The sequence below is a fragment of the Misgurnus anguillicaudatus genome, chromosome 13 (genome assembly GCF_027580225.2).
Source record: "Misgurnus anguillicaudatus chromosome 13, ASM2758022v2, whole genome shotgun sequence".
Taxonomy (NCBI): Eukaryota; Metazoa; Chordata; class Actinopteri; order Cypriniformes; family Cobitidae; genus Misgurnus; species Misgurnus anguillicaudatus.
The window spans coordinates 18,128,698-18,149,307 of NC_073349.2; the positions used below are offsets into that span (position 1 = coordinate 18,128,698).

Below are 20,610 nucleotides of genomic sequence, written 5' to 3' on the forward strand. Positions count from 1 at the left end.
ATAATGCAATGTAACACACATCATGGACTGTGTGCACCTTTTCAAATATTAAATTTTTTATATGTTTGCCCCCTTTATTTGCTTTATCTAACCCAGCCCCCAATCACTGTGCTGCGTTAATATTTCACACTTTCCATGTGATGTTACTGCTGCAGTGCAGAGAGAGAGAGAGAGAGAGAGAGCAAGAGAGAGAGGAGGAGGGTTTAAGCACTTAATGCTCATTGCCTATTTAAACTCTTTTAATGAGAAGCAAACTAATAAAAAAATAGCTGGAAAGGAGGAAATGAGAGGGAAGTAAAAACAAATCTGGAAACAAAATATACAAAATGAAAAATAATACTTATACCATAACACAATGGATTTCAGATTGTTTTTAATACACTTGCCTGTTGTCACTGATTGGATCCTTACCATTTAAAGCCACAATATGTACATTTTTGTAATAAAATGTAAAAAACAAAAACACTTGCAGAATGTGATATATTTCATGCAGGTGTGTCCTTAGATTATCCCAAAAGTTCCCAAGTATTTGTAAATCCAGCAAAATTTTAAATAATGTCTCATCCCTTTTCATTGAAGTAATATTAGCACTATCCATGGTTTCTGCTGTAGAAACTATGGCAACACAAGTGGACAAATGCGGAAGTGGTGGTTATTAGGGATGCACTGTATATTCGGCCACCAAAAATTTTCGGCCGAAAATGGCCAAAAAGAGCAAAAAGAAAGACTTTTATCACCGAAACAATACGGCCAAAATGTTGTTATGCCGCAAATAAAAACAAGCGGCATAACAACCCAAGACAAAGAGAAAATCATTTCTGTAGCTCCAAAAATAATATATTTAATTCATACAATAAAGACAGTGTTATGATTACTTTGATTTCTGTACCTAATGATAATTTCAGACCTTATTAATGTACAACTTTGTTGTTTTTTATAAATGATTGCAATTTCTTTATTTGTTGTTAGATTTTTCCCACCCCCTTTTTGCTGATCAGAAAAATGATCCGATTCGTGAGTCAAAAACTGTAATGTGATCCGAACCGCGAGTTTTGTGATCAGTCACACAACCCTAGTAAAGTTAGTACACAGTGATAGCCATAAATGCAATGGTACTAATAATTGGCATAATAATTTCTTTCGGTGTTTCGTTTTCGGTTTTTCGGCCTTGGTTTCCTCTTTTGCGGTTTTTGGTTTTGGCCAAGAATTTTCATTTCGGTGCATCCCTAGTGGTTATACAGCATCTAGAACTCAGCTGTTGTGCCTTAAGGGCGATTTATAGTCGTGCGTAGGTCCTACGGCGTAGCTACGGCGTAGGCTATCCGTAGCCTGTGCGTAGCTCTGCGTAGCCTGACGCGCACCTCACAAAATTTCTAACAGCGCGTCGGCTCTACGCGGACCGTAAGCGCTGTGATTGGTCCACCAGAACCCCTCCCGTCAGGTAAAAAAAACTGCGTCATAGGTATTTCCGTTTGAGACGGTGAAAACAAAGATGAGCCAAGTTGAGGAGTGATTTAACTCAAACTGAAACATAAGTCGCTGTTTATTTACTTCCATCATTGCTGGTCTTCTTAAATTATACACAACAAGTTGCTATTTCTTCTTCGTTTGTGGGTTTACTTGCTTAGCTTCTTCTTCTGTGACGACTTCTGCTGCTACTGTGGTTACACGCGTGATTACTGCCAACCGGCGGTTTCGCGTGTGTTTGCACGTCGACGCGGACGGCGACGCACAAGTATAAATGAAAACCGACCCGGAACCTAAGCCGCCGCTGCTACGCCGCAGGACCTACGCACGACCACAAATCGCCCATTACAGCTAATTCATTATGATGGCATAAAATAATGTAAACCTATAGGTGATAAAAAGCTCATTAATAACCTCATCTGTGAACACGATTAGGCGACATCTCGCATAATATTGCTAAGGTTAGTCTTTGTTCATGTTTTGAAAATGTGACCACTAGTGGTGAAATCCTAAATATGGCTCCTTTACATTTTTTTTTAATATTGCTGCAAATAAAAAGAAAGCAGCACTTGGCAAATACTATTACATAGGGCGATTTTCCTGAACAGGGCTTATCCGAGTCCCAGACTAAAATGCATGTTTGAGCTGCTGAATGTTTTCCAAAACGGTAAGAATCAAATGTTTAACTCTAGGGGAGCTGGAAAATGAGCATATAAAAAAAATGAAATGTCCCTTTAATATAACTAAGGCCTAGTCCTGGATTAATCTAAACCCTGTCTGGGAAACTGCCCCCAAATGTTGTAGGAATTGCCTAGTGAACAGACCTCACACCAACATAAGCATAATTGTGAGTAGACTATAATTGTCATTATATAACAATGCACAAGACTAAACAAGACACTATGGGAAAATGTCTGTTTCATTTTATAGTCCTGATGCCCTTTAATCTTGCGTTAGCCTAAATTCAGGGGGGTACTGCACAAAAGCAAAATTAAGAAAGCCAGAATAACAAAAAAGGCCCGGCTTGATCTAGTTGAATCAGTGCCTCCTGGCTTAGTCCAGTTCATGTTTGCAGAGCCAGGATGAGAACGTGCAGCTATGTCAAGCCAGGTGTAGCTAGAATAAGTGCATGTTCATGGCATTCTTAATAAGACCACTGGATCGATCACATGGAAAAAAATGATAAAGCCAGTGCAGATACCTCTTGCAACTGAGCAAGAGCTTCTTATGAAAACATATAAAGATGTAAAACATAAAAACAACTTCTATAATAAAACAAAGAGAAAAAGCACAGAAGACAATAGCGGATCGATTGAATGCGTAAGTAGTCCAAATAACCAGTGCTCCACTGAAACCATTTCAATTAAAGGAAGTAATTACCACAAGCCAACAACTTGGGAAATTGATCATGAATCATGATTAACTGGAAACACTTAACCGCTATGCAAAACTATTTTATCTATTTATCTGTCTATTTAATCGATCTCATCTATCTACTCTTTTATATACATTGTGTTCCAAATTATTATGCATGTCAAATATCAGATTTCAAAAAAAATTATTTCGATTTTAAAGAACTGGCGTTTTGTTTTTTTTCCCATATCTTTTTAGCTAACTGGTATCAATTTCAGACAGGTTTATTTATTAGTTTGCATGGAGATCTTAGTTAAAGGAAAACCTACTTTAAAAAGTTGTTCCACATTATTAAGCAAGTTGTAGTTTTCATACTTATGGGGATGAAAAAATACCTTTCTAAAAAGACAAAAAGGTGTGCATTATCTTAAAGCAATTTATTTCTTATAACAATTTATATTTGGTGTAACTGAACAGAAATCATTGAACTATTAATAAATTAAGATTTATAGTTTAAGACTTTTTAAGGAAAATATTAGAAAAATGCAGCAATGAAAAAGCCACTAAGAAGCAAAGACCTGCTGGTTTCCCTGGAATACCAAGAACTTCTCAATGTGGGATCATTCAGTACATAAAGCTGTTTTTCAATGCGACCTGTTTTGCACAAAACGGAGGTTTGTTGTGCAAAACCTCCATTGTTTCTTATGTCAAGCTACCAATAAGCCCTTACCTGTAAAAACACAAAAAATTCCATCAATCCAAGATCTAAATTCCACATGCAGTTTAATGAGAAGTAATTTGTACTGTAAGGAAGGGTAGTTTACTTTGTTTGCCAGTAGAGGGCGCCAATAATTTTTTATTTTTTTATAGATCCTTCAGTACGGAAGCCAAGAACGGCCATGGACTTTTATTTTTTTATGGATTTTAACAAACTTTGTTATATCGAGATAACGAATTAATAAGTCGTTATCACAAGATAACAGTGCTTAAATAAAAATCCGTAAACAAAATAAAAGTCCATGGCCATTCTCGGCCTCCACACTTAGTGTGGGCACTATTACAGTTTATTTTCTGTCATCATCATTTTTCACACCCACAGATGAGAACTAATCTTATCATCCTTTCAAATTTGTACCATAGACATGACAAATGAAGCTATTATTAATTTTTTATTCATACTTTTCCCTTTTACAAAAAAGTCATATTTACATTTGCTATCATATTAATTATATGACGACATTTAAAAAATGACATGCAGCACTTAGTGTATCTGAGACATGAAAGTGTTAGAACAAGACAGATTAGGTCACTCCCATTGTAGCAGTCATACCATAAAATAAAAACCATTTTAAAAAATGATAAAAGACTTTAACCCCTTCAGTTCAAATAGCTAACGAACAACTGTATTCCACCATTGTCCAGCAATGTGCGTTTTAAAATCACTGTTGACTGAAACAAACTTCATCATACCTGAGATTTTTCCTGTCGTTTTATTCATTTCAGCCAGGAAAATACCCAATGTCTGCTTTCTGAAAAAACCCTCTACATTCTTAAAACGAACTTTACAGTGTTTCACTAAAGTGGTGTATACCACTGATCCACCACTGAGCAAGAAACAGGGAATGACTTTATATTTCAGCTAAAATTGGAAAACAGATAAATGTCGTATCCGTAAAAAAAATTGATCAAACTTGATGACTTAAAAAAATAATAATATTAAAAATGCCTGACATTAAATGTTTGACAGCATTCAAATCACAGTAAAAGACCAAAATAAAAAAATAAAAGCAGCGTTCCTCTTGATGCTGATGGGGTTGTGCTACAAATGTTTATGCATGAATAAAAAACACATTTAAAAAAATAAACGCCAAATAACTTTGTGCAATTCTGCTTGCAAGCAACTCCTTCAGTTAGTAACGATTTCATCACTTTAGTTAAATGTGCCCTCATAATAAATATTTCTGAATAGCAAATAATTCAAGTCTAGTAGATCAAGAGTGGCCTCATGCTGGTACTTTTAATTCAGAGTACCGTCGTTATTTATTAGTATTGACTGATAATATTTAAAATAAAGGTAGATTAATGTCTTCCTCTGTCGCTTCATGTTGAATGTCAATGCAATTACTGCCATGCAAACCGTTATATGTCCAAGTGATTGTTCTAAAGGAGCTTCAATATAGTAAACAAAACTAAAATACTCCTTCATTAGTGCTCGAAAAGCAAGTAGTACCTCTGTATACTGTACAAGACTTTACAATATGAACAAAAGTTGCAGTTTACACATTTACACTACATATGAGAGAACTTATAGATCTTGTGTCCGTTTTTCCCGTTGCAAGCTTTTGCTTGAGAGAGCGTAATGAAACTCTTTAAATATTTGTGCAAGGCAAATGTAAACGAGGTCACGCCTTATTTAAATATCACATGAAGCCACATCGTGCTGTCCTCTAGTATGTGCATTGTGCAGGAGAGATATACGGACAGAAAAGCTCACAGAGTCTGCTTGTACCTACATAAACAGTGGGTTTGCTGGTAAGCTCTCTTCTTCCATTGGGTCCTATCTGACCCTGTGTTTTCTGGGATGATTGACAGATAGTCAGCACCAGGGCTCTCTCTTTGATCGGCCTCTGTGTATGCTGTCGCTCCTCTGCCAGGCGCTCTTCATCAGTTCAACCGCCTCCCTGCACCGCTTCTGAACCGAAAGATCGGACACCGGCTTACGAGCTAGGCTCACCTGGACCAATCGAGACAAAGTATACAGAAATTAGATATTGTCAATCAATTATGAATTGTATCTCAAATGGTAGAGCATTGTATTAGCAACACAAAGGTCCTGGGTTTGATCCCCAGGGACACACAGTGATGAAATATATAGCTTGAATTCACTCAAAGTTGCTTTTTATAAAATCATGTGCTAAATGCAAAACTGTAAATATTGCTTGTTCTATTTCCCTATCATTGAACATAAGCCTCACACTCGTCTTACGTGCATTTACTAACCTGGAAACCTGCAGTCCATGCACGATCCAATTCGGCTAGCAGTCGATCTCGCTCCTCGTATCCACTAAAATACAAAACCCAGGGAGGAAGAAACTCAGCACGATCTTCAGCAAACTCCTAAAAAAGGGGCAAGAGGGCACATAGGAAGTGAATCAGTAAATCATAAAAGATCACGTATTTAATAAAAGTGGTTATTAGTATGATCCATAACAGGATGCATAATTAAAAAAAAATCAGGAACACCCTTAAAGGGGCCATGGCATGAAAATGTTAGCATTGCCACTTTGTAGGTGTGAGCAAAAATAGGTCATTGAAATTTGGCTTTCATTATGATGTCATAAGGATATCTTATTAGAATAATACCACCCCCTTAATCTGCACCATCCAACCACTGCACCGCCATCTATTGCAGTGAGAAAGAGAGAGAAAAGAAGGACTTGACAGCACAATTGAGTTTGAATTACAACAAACCACCATCATTGTGATCAGTGTTTGCACTTCATCCGCTCATTTGCATTTTAAAAGACACACCCAAAACTACACATTTTTGCTCAGACCTACAGGGTGGCAATGCTAACTTTTTCATGCTATGACCCCTTTAATGTTTTTGTAGAACAACAAACTGCTGACAAAGAGGATCTAACACAATGCAATGAGGTCTTACAATGACACAGTATTCTTTATCCTCCTCCAAGCGTACAGCTGTGACATCGTTCAGATCAGCTGATCCGAGAGAACGGAAAAAACTTGTCTGGCAGTCTTGGTGGCACGTGAGCAACTTCCTATCTGTGAGCACGAGGCAGCATGGGATACAGGGGGCAGGGGCCACCCCTTGTGGGATAACCTGAGAAACACAGAATAGATCAAAAACAAAATCTTTATGGTCAACAGCTGGGATATTTTGTTTACGTCCGAACAGGCTGATTTTAATTAAAATGCAAGCAATAAAGCTGTCTGACTCGAGACAGATTGTTGGTAGGTCTGGAACTGATGAGGAACAACAACAAACGGTCAGTGTCACATGATGCTTCTGGAAGCATTTCACATGCACACTCCCATATTTTGCTCACACAACAACAGCTCAGAAGACCATAATACATTTAAATGGCAAAACCATATGCAATGAAAAGGCACATTTAATACAGCTTCCAAGGAATGCAACTACTTAGCTTAGCCTGAATCACAATGATCAGCTTAAAATAATAATGAATAGTTGAACTGTTGGGTCGGATTTTGCGGGAAATGTCAGTTTATTAATACACATACATTTAAAGTGGCATTCCTTAAAGTCACCATGAAACGTTAGAAGGGATTGCCTAATTTTCCCCGTGGTGACATATATCCGAGTGAAACCCGCTTCTGAAATGAAATAAGGCAGGGCTGGATTTGAATTTGTCCATTGAGATCTGATCGGATCGTTTGAATTTGGGTCTTGTTGCTAATTGCGGCGAGATTCTCCCGGACCCCGCCCACCTGCCATACCATATGACCGGAAGTAAGCTCGTTTTGAGGAGGGCAGGAGATTTGCATTTTTGATAAAAAAATTATTAAGGCACATGATTAAAAAAAAAAATAATGAAGTAAGTAATTTGTAAAAAATATCACAAGTTTAGTCCAATTTTCAGATGAATCTGATCCACTCCAAGCAACTGTTGTACAGTGGCAAGAAGTATGTGAACACCTTGGAATAAACTGGTTTTCTACAGTGATTCGCCATGAAATGTGATTTGATCCATAAGGCTGAAAAGGGATACAAAACAATCTCAAAATGTTTAGTTTACGGTTAGACAAATTGTCTATAAATGAAGACAGTTTAGTACTGTGGCTACCCTTTCTAGAAGCAAGATGACTCCTAAGGCACAACTCTGAATACCCAATGAAGTAAAGAGGAACCCACGAGTAACAACTAACCTAACCCTAAAAGTCATGAACTGCAGCTTCAAATAAATATTCCTGGAGTACATTGATGTGATGTTTACGCACCCCTTTAGAGACGGCCTGGCAGAGCAGCTGCATCCAGTCCGCCATTTCTTCTTCGTTCTCAGCACAGAGCTCTAATGGTGGATGGTCAGTTAAAATAACATGAAATGCATGTAGCTTCTCTGAGCTGTTTGAACGCCTGCAGCCTCCGCAATGCTCACCCCTAAGACACAAACACAGTAATGTGCACAAGCCCTTATAAAAAGTTTCATTTTAGGATTTCTATTGCGGTTTATCAAAAACAAGTTGACCTATCAGGCACACTGTAATTGTTGAACACAGTAAAATCTGCATTTAAAACAACCTAACATTATAAATGTCACAGCAAATGCATAAAACACCGCTAGGGAAAACACACATTCATTTGTTAACTCCAACTAAAAAGTGAAAAAACAACAGGAGCTTACCCCATGGTAACAGACATCAGAGGTGTAACATCTGTTCTCTCTGCATACTGATAGAGGATGCCATTACTGCAAAGTACACAGTAGATTAGGATTCATTACAGCTAGTTCAAACACTATGCAATAAGACATTTTGTACCTGAGCACCAAGTAACAGCTCTTCCACACTTCCTTCCCCAGATAGGAGCTTCCCGCCCGATACAACAGCATCCCCTCTTTAGTGCTGCTTGATTCTCTGGAGGCGGACGGAGATGTAGGCGACACAACTGATGCGTCCATTGGGTCTTCCCAGTGAACCAGAGAATACAGGCGTATGCTCAACTCGGACAACTCACAAACACAGTTAGCACAAAATCGAGGTGATTAAGGGGCCATTCACATATCGCGTCTTTTGCGGTATGCGCGCTCATAATAGAAGCCGCGAAGCGCACACGGTGCGACACACTCGTTTTTTCAAGCACGTCCGCACCACATCGAGTTAAAAAACATCTTAACTTTTCAAAATGCTGCAGGTGCACCGCAGGTTTTCCACGGCACATAGGCGCGACATGTGAATGGCCCCTAAGGATGGATTTAGACTGCAAATCTAGATGCTCAATTCCCATTAGTTGCATGTATCCTAATTGAGCGCCTGGCAAGTACACGCGAATGGTGAATTTTGCATTTGACACGAATTTGCGGCTGACACCAGAGTTGAACATTTTAACTTTGGCGGAATTTCGCGCCGCGTTAGGAGCCTGTTTGCTGCTGTGGCGGCAGCCCCACCCGGAGTCACTCATTCAACCTGAAGGAACGCTTGATATTTTCCGTAAGCAGTCACCCGGAGCTATACGACACAAGTTTTTATTCTATAGAGACAGGAATAAAAAGGACCTCGCTTGGAAGAGTGTCAGTGAGGACATCGGGCAACCTGGTAAGTTGTAATAAACTTTCACTTTTGAGTCACGTAACGTTTATCAACCCGCGCTGTGTATTTTCCCCCTTTAGTAAGGTTACCAAATACAAACCGGTAACTCTCTCGAATGCACAATCAACATCAGTCATCTTGCAAACAGACAACCGCATAGTACTTGCCCCTCCCACAAGAAGCAGATTTTGCCTTTGATGCGCGAATGCATTCAAACTGTTCAGGCAGCAAACTAGGCGCCGTAGTAGCGATTTTGACGCCTCAAAAGCTGTTGGTGTAAACGCAGCATTGGGCAAACAGTTCCAACTCTGTGTATGTTTTGAGGATCACTCCAAATCTGATGTCTATCAGAAACCTACCCATATTGAAAAAGTGATGAGATTTTTTCCTCTTTTTTTGAAAGCATAGGGTCTATTCTTTCATAAAGATTTTCATAATTTTTTTTGGAAAGCATTAAACTTTTGTGAAAATAATAAAAAAAAATGCTGGCACTGGCAAGCAAATTTTTTTTAAATGCTGGCGGGGAAAAAGTTAAAAGCGACTTGTATCCGATATCTGCATTTACACTTAACACTTGGCAAAACCTTTAAAGGTAGACATAGTGACCCTTAAACCACAGAGGAAGTGAAATGTCGCGAATGCAATGGACACAGACACAATGATTATACAAGATTATATAGCTTTATTTATTGTAACAAATAATTATTTTAATACATAAAATTTCAACATTGCTTCAAATGAAGCCGTTGTTCTCCATTGCACTGCTTAGAAGAGTCATGTGATGTCCAGTTGACCTCATTTGCCACCATTGCATTTTCAATGACGCACGATATGTCTTGAGATGGTTTGTGGCTAGAAAGGATACAGCTACAACCAATTCTCGTGAAATCTCACCAGATGAGCGCTGTTTTTATCCTAACCCTCCCCCCAAACCGAACCCTAAACCCAATATTTCATGGGATTTAAGCCGTAGCTGTATTCTATTTAGCCAGAACTGCCGTTTCTCATCCTAATCATACCTAAACCCAATATCTAGTGAGGTTTGGCCTTGCCTTAGCTGTATTCCCTCTAGCCAGAACCCTTAAAATTGGAATAATCCAATCTGTCTGCTTACATGGCAAACGCAAAAGCATGTATCCGATTCATATCAGATTTATTTCCACCGACTTGTTCCTCTGCCTAGAACACAAGTAAATGCTTCTTTCAGTGCTTCTATATAAAAAAAATGCGCAAAATAACAAGAAATGACGAAATTTATGTGTGGACCTTTTTACAGAAGGTAAAAGTCGCCGTAATCTTTGACTGACATTGTCTGTAATGATTACTGACATGGAGCATTCGTACGGGACTAATCACTGAGAAGCTCCGATAAAAATTGATTTACCCCACCTCTATGTGTAAAACTAATCCCGTCCGAATACTACTTAAAGGAATATTACATTTTCTTAAAAGAAAAATCCAGATAATTTACTCACCACCATGTCATCCAAAATGTTGATGTGTTTCTTTGTTCAGTCGAGAAGAAATTATGTTTTTTGAGGAAAACTTTGCAGGATTTTTCTCATTTTAATGGACTTTGGTGGACACCAGCATTTAATACTTAACTCAACACATGGCAGTTTTTTTCGACGGAGTTTCGGAGAACTATAAACGATCCCAAACGAGGCACAAGGGTCTTATCTAGCGAAACGATTGTCATTTTTGACAAGAGGGATAAAGAATATGCTCTTTTAAACCACGACTTTTCTTTTAGGTCCGGTCTAGCGCGACCTAACGTAAATGCGTAGTGACGTAGGGAGGTCACATGTTACATATATAAAACGCACATTTGCGGACCACTGTAAACAATAAACTGACACAAAGACATTAATTAGTATCAGTTGACATACAACAACGTAGGAACGGTCCTCTTTCAACACACTTGTAAACACTGGGTCGGAGTTTAGCGTTCGTCTTCTGTGACCTCTTGAAGTCATGGCGTATTGCGTGTGGTAGAGGTGACGAATCAAGACCGGATCTGGACGGGAGGTTGTGCTTTAGATGTGTATATTTGTTATTTTATTGTCAAAAATGACAATCGTTTCGCTAGATAAGACCTTTATGCCTCGTTTGGGATCGTTTATAGTCCTTTGAAACTCCGTTGAAAAAAACTGTTAAGTGTTAAGTTAAGTATTGGTGTCTATTAAAGTCCATTAAAATGAGAAAAATTCTGCAATGTTTTCCTCAAAAAACATAATTTCTTCTCGACTGAACAAAGAAAGACATCAACATTTTGGATGACATGGTGGTGAGTAAATTATCTGGATTTTTCTTTTAAGAAAATTGACTATTCCTTTAAGAGTCTCATGTATGGGTTTGATGTCAACAGTAAAACCTTATCTCAAAATGGATATGTTTGAACGTCTCAGCATTTTATATGCTTTAATTGTAGGCACTACACGAACAGTTGGCATAAAGATTATCAAAGTGAGCCACTGTCTGCCAGACACTCATGTATTATTCAGGATGATGCATCTCCATTTACCTCACAGTGAGTCTCCTGGCACACAAATTTATAGAGAGCTAGTTTCTCCATAGTGGCGTCAGTGAGAACAGAGGGGTATGGCGTCTCCCGGCAGCCTTTTTCCATTGCCGATTGCAACACGGACAGAAACCAGCTGCAGAGTTTGAGAAGAAACATAAAATGATGCTGCTTAATTAAATCTCAGAGATTTACTTTAGTAGTTCACAAAAAAAAAACCAGATAGTAAGAGATGAGTCTGCTGTGTCCAGAAGGAACTGTCGTCTTCTGTTGGTGCACACTAAGGTCACAGTCTGCTGGTGTAGTCCAACCTGCGGCACAAAACCACGGCTCTAATCTTTATGCAAAGAGTTAAACAGATTATTTAGATGCCGATTCATCTACTTACAGAGATGTAGTCCAGTTCATTATAAGATACAGCTTCTTCAACACAATAAGGCTTCTCAGCCGCCCCTAAAAATCAATGGCACAGGTCAGCAAAAACGATGCAAACAAATTGTGTCCCAACAACTTCAGAAGGGTTCGCTGACCTTTACGCAAGAGATAAATGTAACAGTCTGTCAATAACACATAAAGAGGCTGTAAATCTCCTTCCATATGGCCTGTACTCATCCTCACCATCTGAAACACAGCATGCAAATCCATAAACATTACAATATTGCAAATTCACAGAATTAACAGACTGGAATGTTTTATTAAAGCTGTATCTTAGTCACCTTAAAGAGTTGCTCTTCATTCTCCCTGAATACGTGAATCATGAGCAGCAGTAGGTGATTGTTATCTACCCTGTACAACAAAAACAACCCAAAAAACACATTAGATTCAAGGCTCACATCTAACTGATCAAAACATAACCACAGTTTATCATCTCACTTAAACTCTGCAGGATGGGAGCTCTGTATCGCTTTGTCTTTATCTTCTTCCTGCTCTTCTGCTGTACTATGTTCCTCTTCAACCGACTCCCCTATGTGGACGGAGGCAGCTTGTTCTTCTGCTTTTCCCTCATCTTCATGGCCAACAGGAACATCCTGCGGCTCATCATTCCCTGAAGAGTCATTGTGGCCACCACACGAGGCAGCAGGGTCTGGACTCTGGGAGGTAAAGCAGTAGAAGTCAGCAGGTGGACGTGGGGCCTGCAAGAAGCTTGGGTCCGGAGGTTCTCCATCCATGTCCTCTCGAAAGGGCCGCTGCTGAGGGGGTCCTGTGGCAGAGTTGGTACCATCAGGACTAGCACGAGCTCCTCCTACGTCTCCTTCACGTTGTTCCCAGGTCTCTCCATCCAGAGAACCGTTCAACCTGTCCATAACATCACTGAGGGGTTGGCCCACACTGTCCATAGAGGTGTCTGTCATCACAGGGAGCCTCAGTCCAGCCTCCGGATCTTCATCCTCTCTTCCGTTCCTCATGGATTCTGGTTCAGGACCATCTGGTCCATCCAGAGAACCGCAACTGTCCACATTAAGGTTGTCCCTCTCAACCAAAATCTGAAGGCACTCCTCAGCGTCGGGTCCATCTGGAGAGATTAGATTCTGCTCACTGCTCATGGAATCCGTCGACCCCCTTGCCCGTCGTTTCTTACCAGGTTTTCTGCGCCTTGCCATCCTGGTGTAGCATAAAGATGGTTATTTTTGACATCACCAAAAAAAATGTTTAATTTTTAAAGGGACATTTTTGGGCGTGATGCTAATGGTCTAATCAGATTCAATGGATTATGCTAAGCTATGCTAAAAGTGGTACCGCCAGACCCGGAGATCGGCTGAATGGATTCCAAAACGGTAAAAAATCAATTGTTTAACTCTAGGGGAGCTAGAAAATGAGCCCATTTTTAAAAAAAGTGTCCCTTTAAGACCTACCTAATGACCTCCAGCCCATCGCTGGTGATTTCCACATCTTCGGCTGTTGCGGAAAGATGACGGCTAGCCACGTGCACCGGAGTGACATCCGCCGAAGTGTTTGTGTCGGAGTCGTCGTTAAAGGGATTGTGTCGCGATAGGCTCGTGGTCCTGATGGTGCCTGTGGACCCCCTCACTACCACACAGTCATTGACAACGGTTTGAGAGTTCGATCCAAAGGAACGGACAGGGTCAGTCAGATCTCCTTCTGTCAGAAAGGTGAGTGAGAAGAATAAACAAAATCTCAAACATAAAGGACTAAAAGGTGTGGGCCTTAAGCAGGGATTTAGGGGCTGGACACACCAAAACTTTTAAACGCGGCTGAAAACGCCTTGAGGATGCCGAATGCCAGCTGTTTTTCAGCTGAGCGCTTTGGTAGCTCTGATACTTGAGCTGTGAGCCGGTTGGTTGCTGTGGTAATGTCCCGCCCCTCCTCCATTGTGATTGGAAGGCCGTGTGAGCACTGACATTGACGAGCGGAGCTTTTCACTCAAAGTTTAATCTCTGTCAACTCTGCGCCGGCCGCGGGCATAAAAGCTTTGGTGTGCACGCCCCCTTAGTGTCTATCAACAGCTTTATTGATAAAGCGACCAGAACTGTTGTTACTTCTGCATGATGTTGCGTTCACACAGTCATCATTCCAGTTGAAGACAACTGCTGTATCAACCAGTGAACACAAACAAAAAATTACTTCACTTTCAAAACAGCTGTATTTAAAGTTTTTGGGTAAAACAGTCAGAAAACATGCAGAGCAGCTGCAAAATGGATGCAGGTGCTAAAACAGGAAATGCAGGCCAATAACAGACAGCGAATTTTAGATGGTGCAAATGTATAATTTACCATAATACCACATTTAGTCCAAAACCATTAGTACATTCAAGCGTATAGAGTAAAATATAAAAATGCCAGCAAATCTACACACATGATCTCCAGACCACAAGCACAACCGCTTTACTAACTTTGCATGAAACCAGCATGCATCAAATAAAATAGACATGCATGATTGCTGGTTAGTGGGTATGAAAGTACAGACAAGGTAATGATTGAGATTGGGGAGGGGGTAAATAACCAAGCCCCACCTTCCCAGTCTGCACTTGGCAATGACTGCAACACAGGGAAGATGTCGCCAAAATCATAATCTAAAAAGGAGAAATAAGACTCATCAGTAAGCAGGAAATTATGAAGATGAAGAGATAAGGAGAAAAAAAACAGAATGTGGTAAATATTAAAACTGAAACTTGATATATGAGGAACCAAAAGCAACAACTGAAGAGACATTGTGACATAATGGGCTTTGGTGTCACTGAATGGAATGAATGAAAGCATTTATGTGTGACCAATGACTGTCCATAATACAAAGGAGGATAATATTTTTGTAGTGTACTACTGCCATCCTGGTGTAGTAGAATTAAATACACCACTTTATAAAAAATAATAAGAAAAGCAAAAGATAAAATCGGTAAGAAGTAAATGAAAGAGAGACAGGATCAAAGGTAGAGAGAGTGACACTGGGAATTCAATCTGAGCAGCATACCTTCACTAGACGGGGCGATGGCACTGTCGTCCCATTCAAGGTTGGTGGAGGTTAGTGAAGTAAATGAGTGCAGAGACAGACTGTCAGAGCTTGGCAACCTCTCCTCAAAATCCAACAGATTCTGAGGTTTATAGTATTCTGGCATGTAAGGAGCAACATCCAGGTATGGCACATCCTGTGACCAAATATAAATAAAAATTAAACTATAACAATATCAATTAATGGATTTACTTGTTTTGCAGGCAAATCCAACATCTTCTTTACAAAGCAAAAAAGTGGCAAATATATAAGGAGTTCAGATGCAAACCCTATTAAGTGCGTCAAACATGTTTTCTTTTAAATTAGCATTTTTATCAGGCTTTATGTTAAGATTCAGTAATTTCATTTTAATGGCAATTAAAATGTTATTAGTCAGTTATTGAAATGCCTTATTTTCACAAATGTCACTTTAATTATTTCATTGGTATTCAACAAATTTGTCTTTTGCTGCAAAACCCTCTAAGTGCATTTAAAGTTGCCATGAATATAAAATGAAAAACTGTCAATTGTTTTGGAATATTGTGTTTTTTTTCTAACGACTTATCTGTGAATTTCATTATTTCTTTTAAAAAATCACGTGCCCTTATAATGCCCAATCGACCCAACTTTAAACGATCCAATCAGATCAAATCCAGCCCCGTCTTATTTCATTTTAGAAGTCGGTTTCACTCAGATATGTGTCACCACGGGGAAAATAAGGCAATCGCCACTTCCGTTTCATGGCGACTTTAAGCTTTTTTGTTTAAAACCTCTACTTCTCTGCATCTTCTGCGCACTTAGAGGACTTCGTGAAAAAGGGATTAAGAGGATTTGAAGCAAAGGTATTTGATGAGCATAAAATAAGTGGCGTTTAGCTGCTTTTTGCAGCTCCTCATATACATAGTCTAAAGAGAACTAGTCTAAAATGTTGTACTTAAATGCATTCAGTATCATGTACTACAAGTCCGGGAACAGTTGATCTATTTCAAGGACAAATCAATGCACAGTCATACCAGTTCGAGGTCAAAGCGGATGAATTCTAGCCCAGAGACAAGTGTAAGAAACAGAGTCAGATGATCATGACTGCAAACCAATGCATTTTTGTAAAGAAGCAAACACATATGCATAATGTACACAAACACAAATCACATAACAGGTTACATGAATGTAGAACAATAATGTTTAATACCATTAAGTGTTTTACATATGCACAGTTTTATTTAAAGGAACAGTGTGTGTGATGTTAACACATGATTTTATCAGCCCATGCATTCCATGGGACTGACCCCATTGCATTGACGTTGCAAGATCAGCTATGCTACAGGAACAGTATAAACACAAGTCACTCACTTGTAATAGTATTTCTGCAGCAGTCCTTGATTTTCTTGAAACAAACGGAGGTAGCTTTCTAAAGAACTTTCACTAAGTGCCAAATAGAGCCAGGCACGACCTAAACAACAACCACATATTTAGATGCATGCAACAAAGACCACATATTTACTCAGTACCAAAACATTTAAATACATGCAAGAGATAAAATTGACTTTGCAAAGTTTATGCAAATATTTGATATTTACTTCACGCCAATCATAATGCACATCACAGAGTCATCATGGGTGGTGTTAAGGTTTGTTCTTACTTCTGCCTAGATTGGTGGCTATGTGCTGGAGCTCATCAATCTGTCGGACTGCCTCTCGCCGCGTGAAGTGTAATACGAGGACCCAGTAACCTGATGAGATGTCTTGCAACCTTTACACCAATAAAGAAAATAGCCAGTAAGCTTACATATCTCTATTAAAATCCTTGAACTGAAACATAAATGTGGTGAAGTTTGTCTAACCCATAGAGAAGAGCGTGATCCAAGTGCTCACACAACCTCTGAAGAACCCGGTCGTGGTTTCTGATGGCCGGCGTCTCATCTTCACAGGCGGCAAAGTAACTCTGCAACTACACGTTTAAAGGTTAGGAAAGGTTAAAGAATGATCGCTTGATATTGATTCACACAAATTGAGTTTGCTCTGCCTGGTCAATTCACCTAAGTGCCTTAAAGGGATAGTTCACTCAAAAAAATGAAAATTCTGTCATAATTTACTCGCTCTCAAGTTGTTACAAACCTGTATGAGTTTCTATATTCTGTTGAACACAAAATATTTTCATAAATAAAAGCACACATTTGACACAGGTTTCCCACACCTTAGTTAACTTCAATTTCAAGGACCTTTCAAGGACTTTCCAGGTCCAATACCCTCAAATTCATGTGGTGACACATTTCAAGTGAGAGCAAGGTTACATTGTGCTACCTTTTAAGATACATTGTTACAGTTCCCTTTCGAGGGAACTCTTGCTGCGTCACTGCGGTGACACTTTGCCTATGCCTCAGGGGTAAGTGCGTCTGAATGTGTATATCAAATTCAACCAATAGTGAGGCTTAACGACAAAGACAGGGTGACGCGGAGCCAGGAAGTATATCGCTATCTGAAATATTGCCAAAGACGGCTTTACAGGGATGCAGGAAGTATGGCAAGGGAGATGCAGCGTCTCGTTCCCTTCTCATGGAACAACAGTTATGTAATCAGAGACATTTTCATGTGTCAAACACAACTATGCAAAAAAGCATTTTGGTATGAATCAACATTCACATACAGAAGATATTATAAGCATTTAAAGCGAACAGTTAAGCACGTGTGCTTAAAAAGTCCAGAATTTTTATGATATTATCCTAAACTACACAGGGAATAATACAGATTTTTTTCCAGAAAACTTGCATAAAACAGATTCAAGCACTTTCAATGACCTGTATCTATGTATGTATATTTTCAAAAACTTCCCAGGGCCTTAAATTTTTTGACCCAGATTCACAAACTTTCAAGGATTTCAAGGACGCATGGGAACCCTGTTGACAGTACCCATTCACTTCCATAGTATTTAGTTTTCCTACTGTGCAAGCGAAACGGTTCAGTGTAGTTATTATCATTTTTAAAACATCTTTTGTGTTCAACAGAATAAAAAAATGTGTACAATTTCCACTCAAACAAGAAGTAAGAGCGGGGCATATTGAGGATCCCCTGCCTCTTTAAAAATGGTTTACCTCACCGCCTGGAATCTGATAAAGCTGAAGTGCAGAATGATGTCATAAAAATTACTGATTAGTATTGGCTGATATAAAAGACTGTTAAGTTTTAAACGCTTGTATTTTGTAATGGGAATTTTGTTAATGTTTTGAAGTGCACTGGTTTCATACTATAACCAAAAAACGTCAAATTTTGATATCATGGGGCCTTTAAAGTGCAGGCAGCGCTGGCATTTCAAGCACTCTGTTGCAATCTGGATGAACAAGAAATGCATTTCAAACATTTTGCTGTTTCAGCAACGTGATCCTGTGAAAGTAAAACTTTAAAGTCCATCACAAATCTATAGGAACACACTAATGCTAATGATGTCATAAAATATAGGCTAATATCTAAATATCTAAGATTAAAGATGACAGATTTTGCAAAGCATTGAGTGACACTTAGATATGTTAAGTGTACAGATCAATAGACATAACAAACATGCAATTCATTAATAAAACTCAAAGAAGGTTATACTGTAGAAACAGAATGACCTGAGATGGCCCCCCCAAAATGGGTAGCAACCCATGTTTGCCCTAATAATAGGAACTCATTTGATGACACCACTTGTTTACGGAGTATCATATCATCTGGTTTTAATGCATCATCATGCATTTAACTGTTTACTTGACTTGAGCCCCGAATGACTTCATCACTTTCATGTCTTTCACGGATAAACACGAGTAATTACAACGCTGTACGTACAAAATGAAGGCTTTTACAACAAAATGTGACCAACTGCCTGCATACTAATTTGATACTATTTAAACTTTGATTTATGAGGTAACATTCACGATTTTTTTAAGGTGTTAAGGCGTTTTGCTTATAATTATGTATGTTGCTAAAAAAATTTAAAATGGTTAAATGCTAAAACGAGTTGTTCAGATAGAAAGAGCTTGAAAAAAGCTTTTAAATTAGACCAATATCATGTATATGGGTTAAAGAATAACAAAATACTGGCCATTTGAAACTCGAAAATCATCACTTTATTTGGTCCCATGTTTTCCATTAAAATTCAAGAAAATGTGTGACCGAATCATGAAAATTATGAAGTTTTTAGCTATAACTTTTTAAATCGTTAAGATATTGACCTGAATCTTTCAGGATAAGCTGTTTGATATATCCTCTACATATTCCACTTCTGAAAAGTCAGATATATAAAAAAACAAACCACTAATTACACCAAATAACACTCTTTATTCAGTCTATATATACAGATATCATCTACATGGCTATACGGCTGCGTCCCATTCTTTACCATTCAAGCAGATTTTGGTAGAGGTAAAACCACCTTTGGTAGTCGGTCAAATTTCTTAAAATTTCGTTCACTTGTAGTTTAGCAATTAAACTAAATGTCTTTACAATTTCAAGAATGTCTTTACTCAACTTCAGCAAAAACAACGACTATTTTTCAAACAACCGACTTTGGCGAGCTCGCACGGCCAGTGGTTAAACATGAAAGGTTGTGACTGAAAACGAGAAGGTACCTATGGTTCTTCCGGTGGTGTTAACAATAAAAACTCAGAAATTTCGCCATCAACAAACCAACAGAAGCATTATTTTAAACAGCACTGCGCGCCGCCTGAGAAAATCTTGAGTTTCGCTGAGTGGAACCAAAACGTCAGCCGCGACAGCGGAGTTAGCAACATACCTATTATAATGTAGGGGGAGGCCCGACTGTTTTGATAGTGTAAACCGCAACAATCTCACTCATACCTTCAAATAATACACTCAAGTAAACCAAAATATATTCTCGCTGGATGTACAGAAATGTCTTACCTTCTTAACAGAGAGAGAGATATTTTCGAGGATCCTGTCTTTGACTTTGAGTTGATCCATGTCTCGCTGCACTCTCTCAGCGGATGTCAGCTGACGCGCGCTCCCGATTCCCGACACACGGGCATGTTCACAGTCCATTAATACAAATACACATGTTGACACAAATTATTTAAATGTTTTGAAAGAGGTTTACTTTCCTTGTCAAAAGCATTTAAGAAATTGCGTTGATCTCTTTGTTCCCTCCTGGCACAACACTTAAGGGCGAATAAATTGTTAGCTTAAACGGCTAATTGTTTATTTCGCAAACAAAAACTAAAGCAACGCTACGGGGCTAACTTACAAAGGCAATTATGTACAAGGTTACTCGTTTGTATAAAAAAAAATACACGCCTGTTTCTGTGCCGAACTAAGTGCTAATTTTAGACAGGTTATTAAATTAACGTTACCCATTTCATGCGCTCAAGTTACTCGCATAGAGTCCTATAATATGTAACTTACTTAAATCTTACTTCATCTTTATCTTATTAAGCAGTCAATAAGCTAAAGTAACAGAGTACAACCAGAATGAACTCCTTTTGAAACTTTCCCCCTGACTGCAGTGCAGATTAAATTTAGACGAGTGTATGCTGCTGTTAATTACATATA

General features: G+C 38.9%; 1 protein-coding gene and 1 long non-coding RNA gene across 5 annotated transcripts in view; one reads left to right on the plus strand and one right to left on the minus strand.

Annotated features, from left to right (window-relative positions):
* LOC129431081 (uncharacterized) overlaps window positions 1-16,856 on the plus strand; it is a 67,441-nt gene extending 50,585 nt beyond the window's left edge. Inside the window, exon 3 of the long non-coding RNA XR_008639712.2 lies at window positions 16,726-16,856. This is a non-coding gene — a long non-coding RNA (uncharacterized lncRNA). The remainder of the gene's footprint in view (window positions 1-16,725) is intronic.
* Window positions 3,977-20,462, minus strand: plekhm2 (pleckstrin homology domain containing, family M (with RUN domain) member 2). 4 transcript variants are annotated; one of them, XM_073875259.1, is made up of 20 exons: window positions 19,966-20,462; window positions 16,917-17,023; window positions 16,716-16,825; window positions 16,427-16,526; window positions 16,090-16,177; window positions 15,059-15,233; window positions 14,604-14,663; window positions 13,486-13,729; window positions 12,506-13,234; window positions 12,349-12,418; window positions 12,163-12,253; window positions 12,021-12,085; window positions 11,848-11,943; window positions 11,636-11,761; window positions 8,344-8,534; window positions 8,208-8,273; window positions 7,804-7,963; window positions 6,485-6,664; window positions 5,821-5,937; window positions 3,977-5,554 (listed from the first exon to the last, which is right to left on the minus strand). In XM_073875259.1, exons 1-20 carry the CDS (start codon window positions 20,101-20,103, stop codon window positions 5,417-5,419), a joined length of 3,051 nt encoding a protein of 1,016 aa, XP_073731360.1. In that variant the 5' UTR covers window positions 20,104-20,462; the 3' UTR covers window positions 3,977-5,416. The 4 variants fall into 4 exon arrangements, with proteins under 4 accessions (XP_073731360.1, XP_073731359.1, XP_073731362.1 ...); XM_073875258.1 differs by having other exon boundaries at window positions 13,486-13,732; XM_073875261.1 differs by lacking the exon at window positions 14,604-14,663.
* Between the last annotated feature and the right edge of the window lie 148 nt (window positions 20,463-20,610).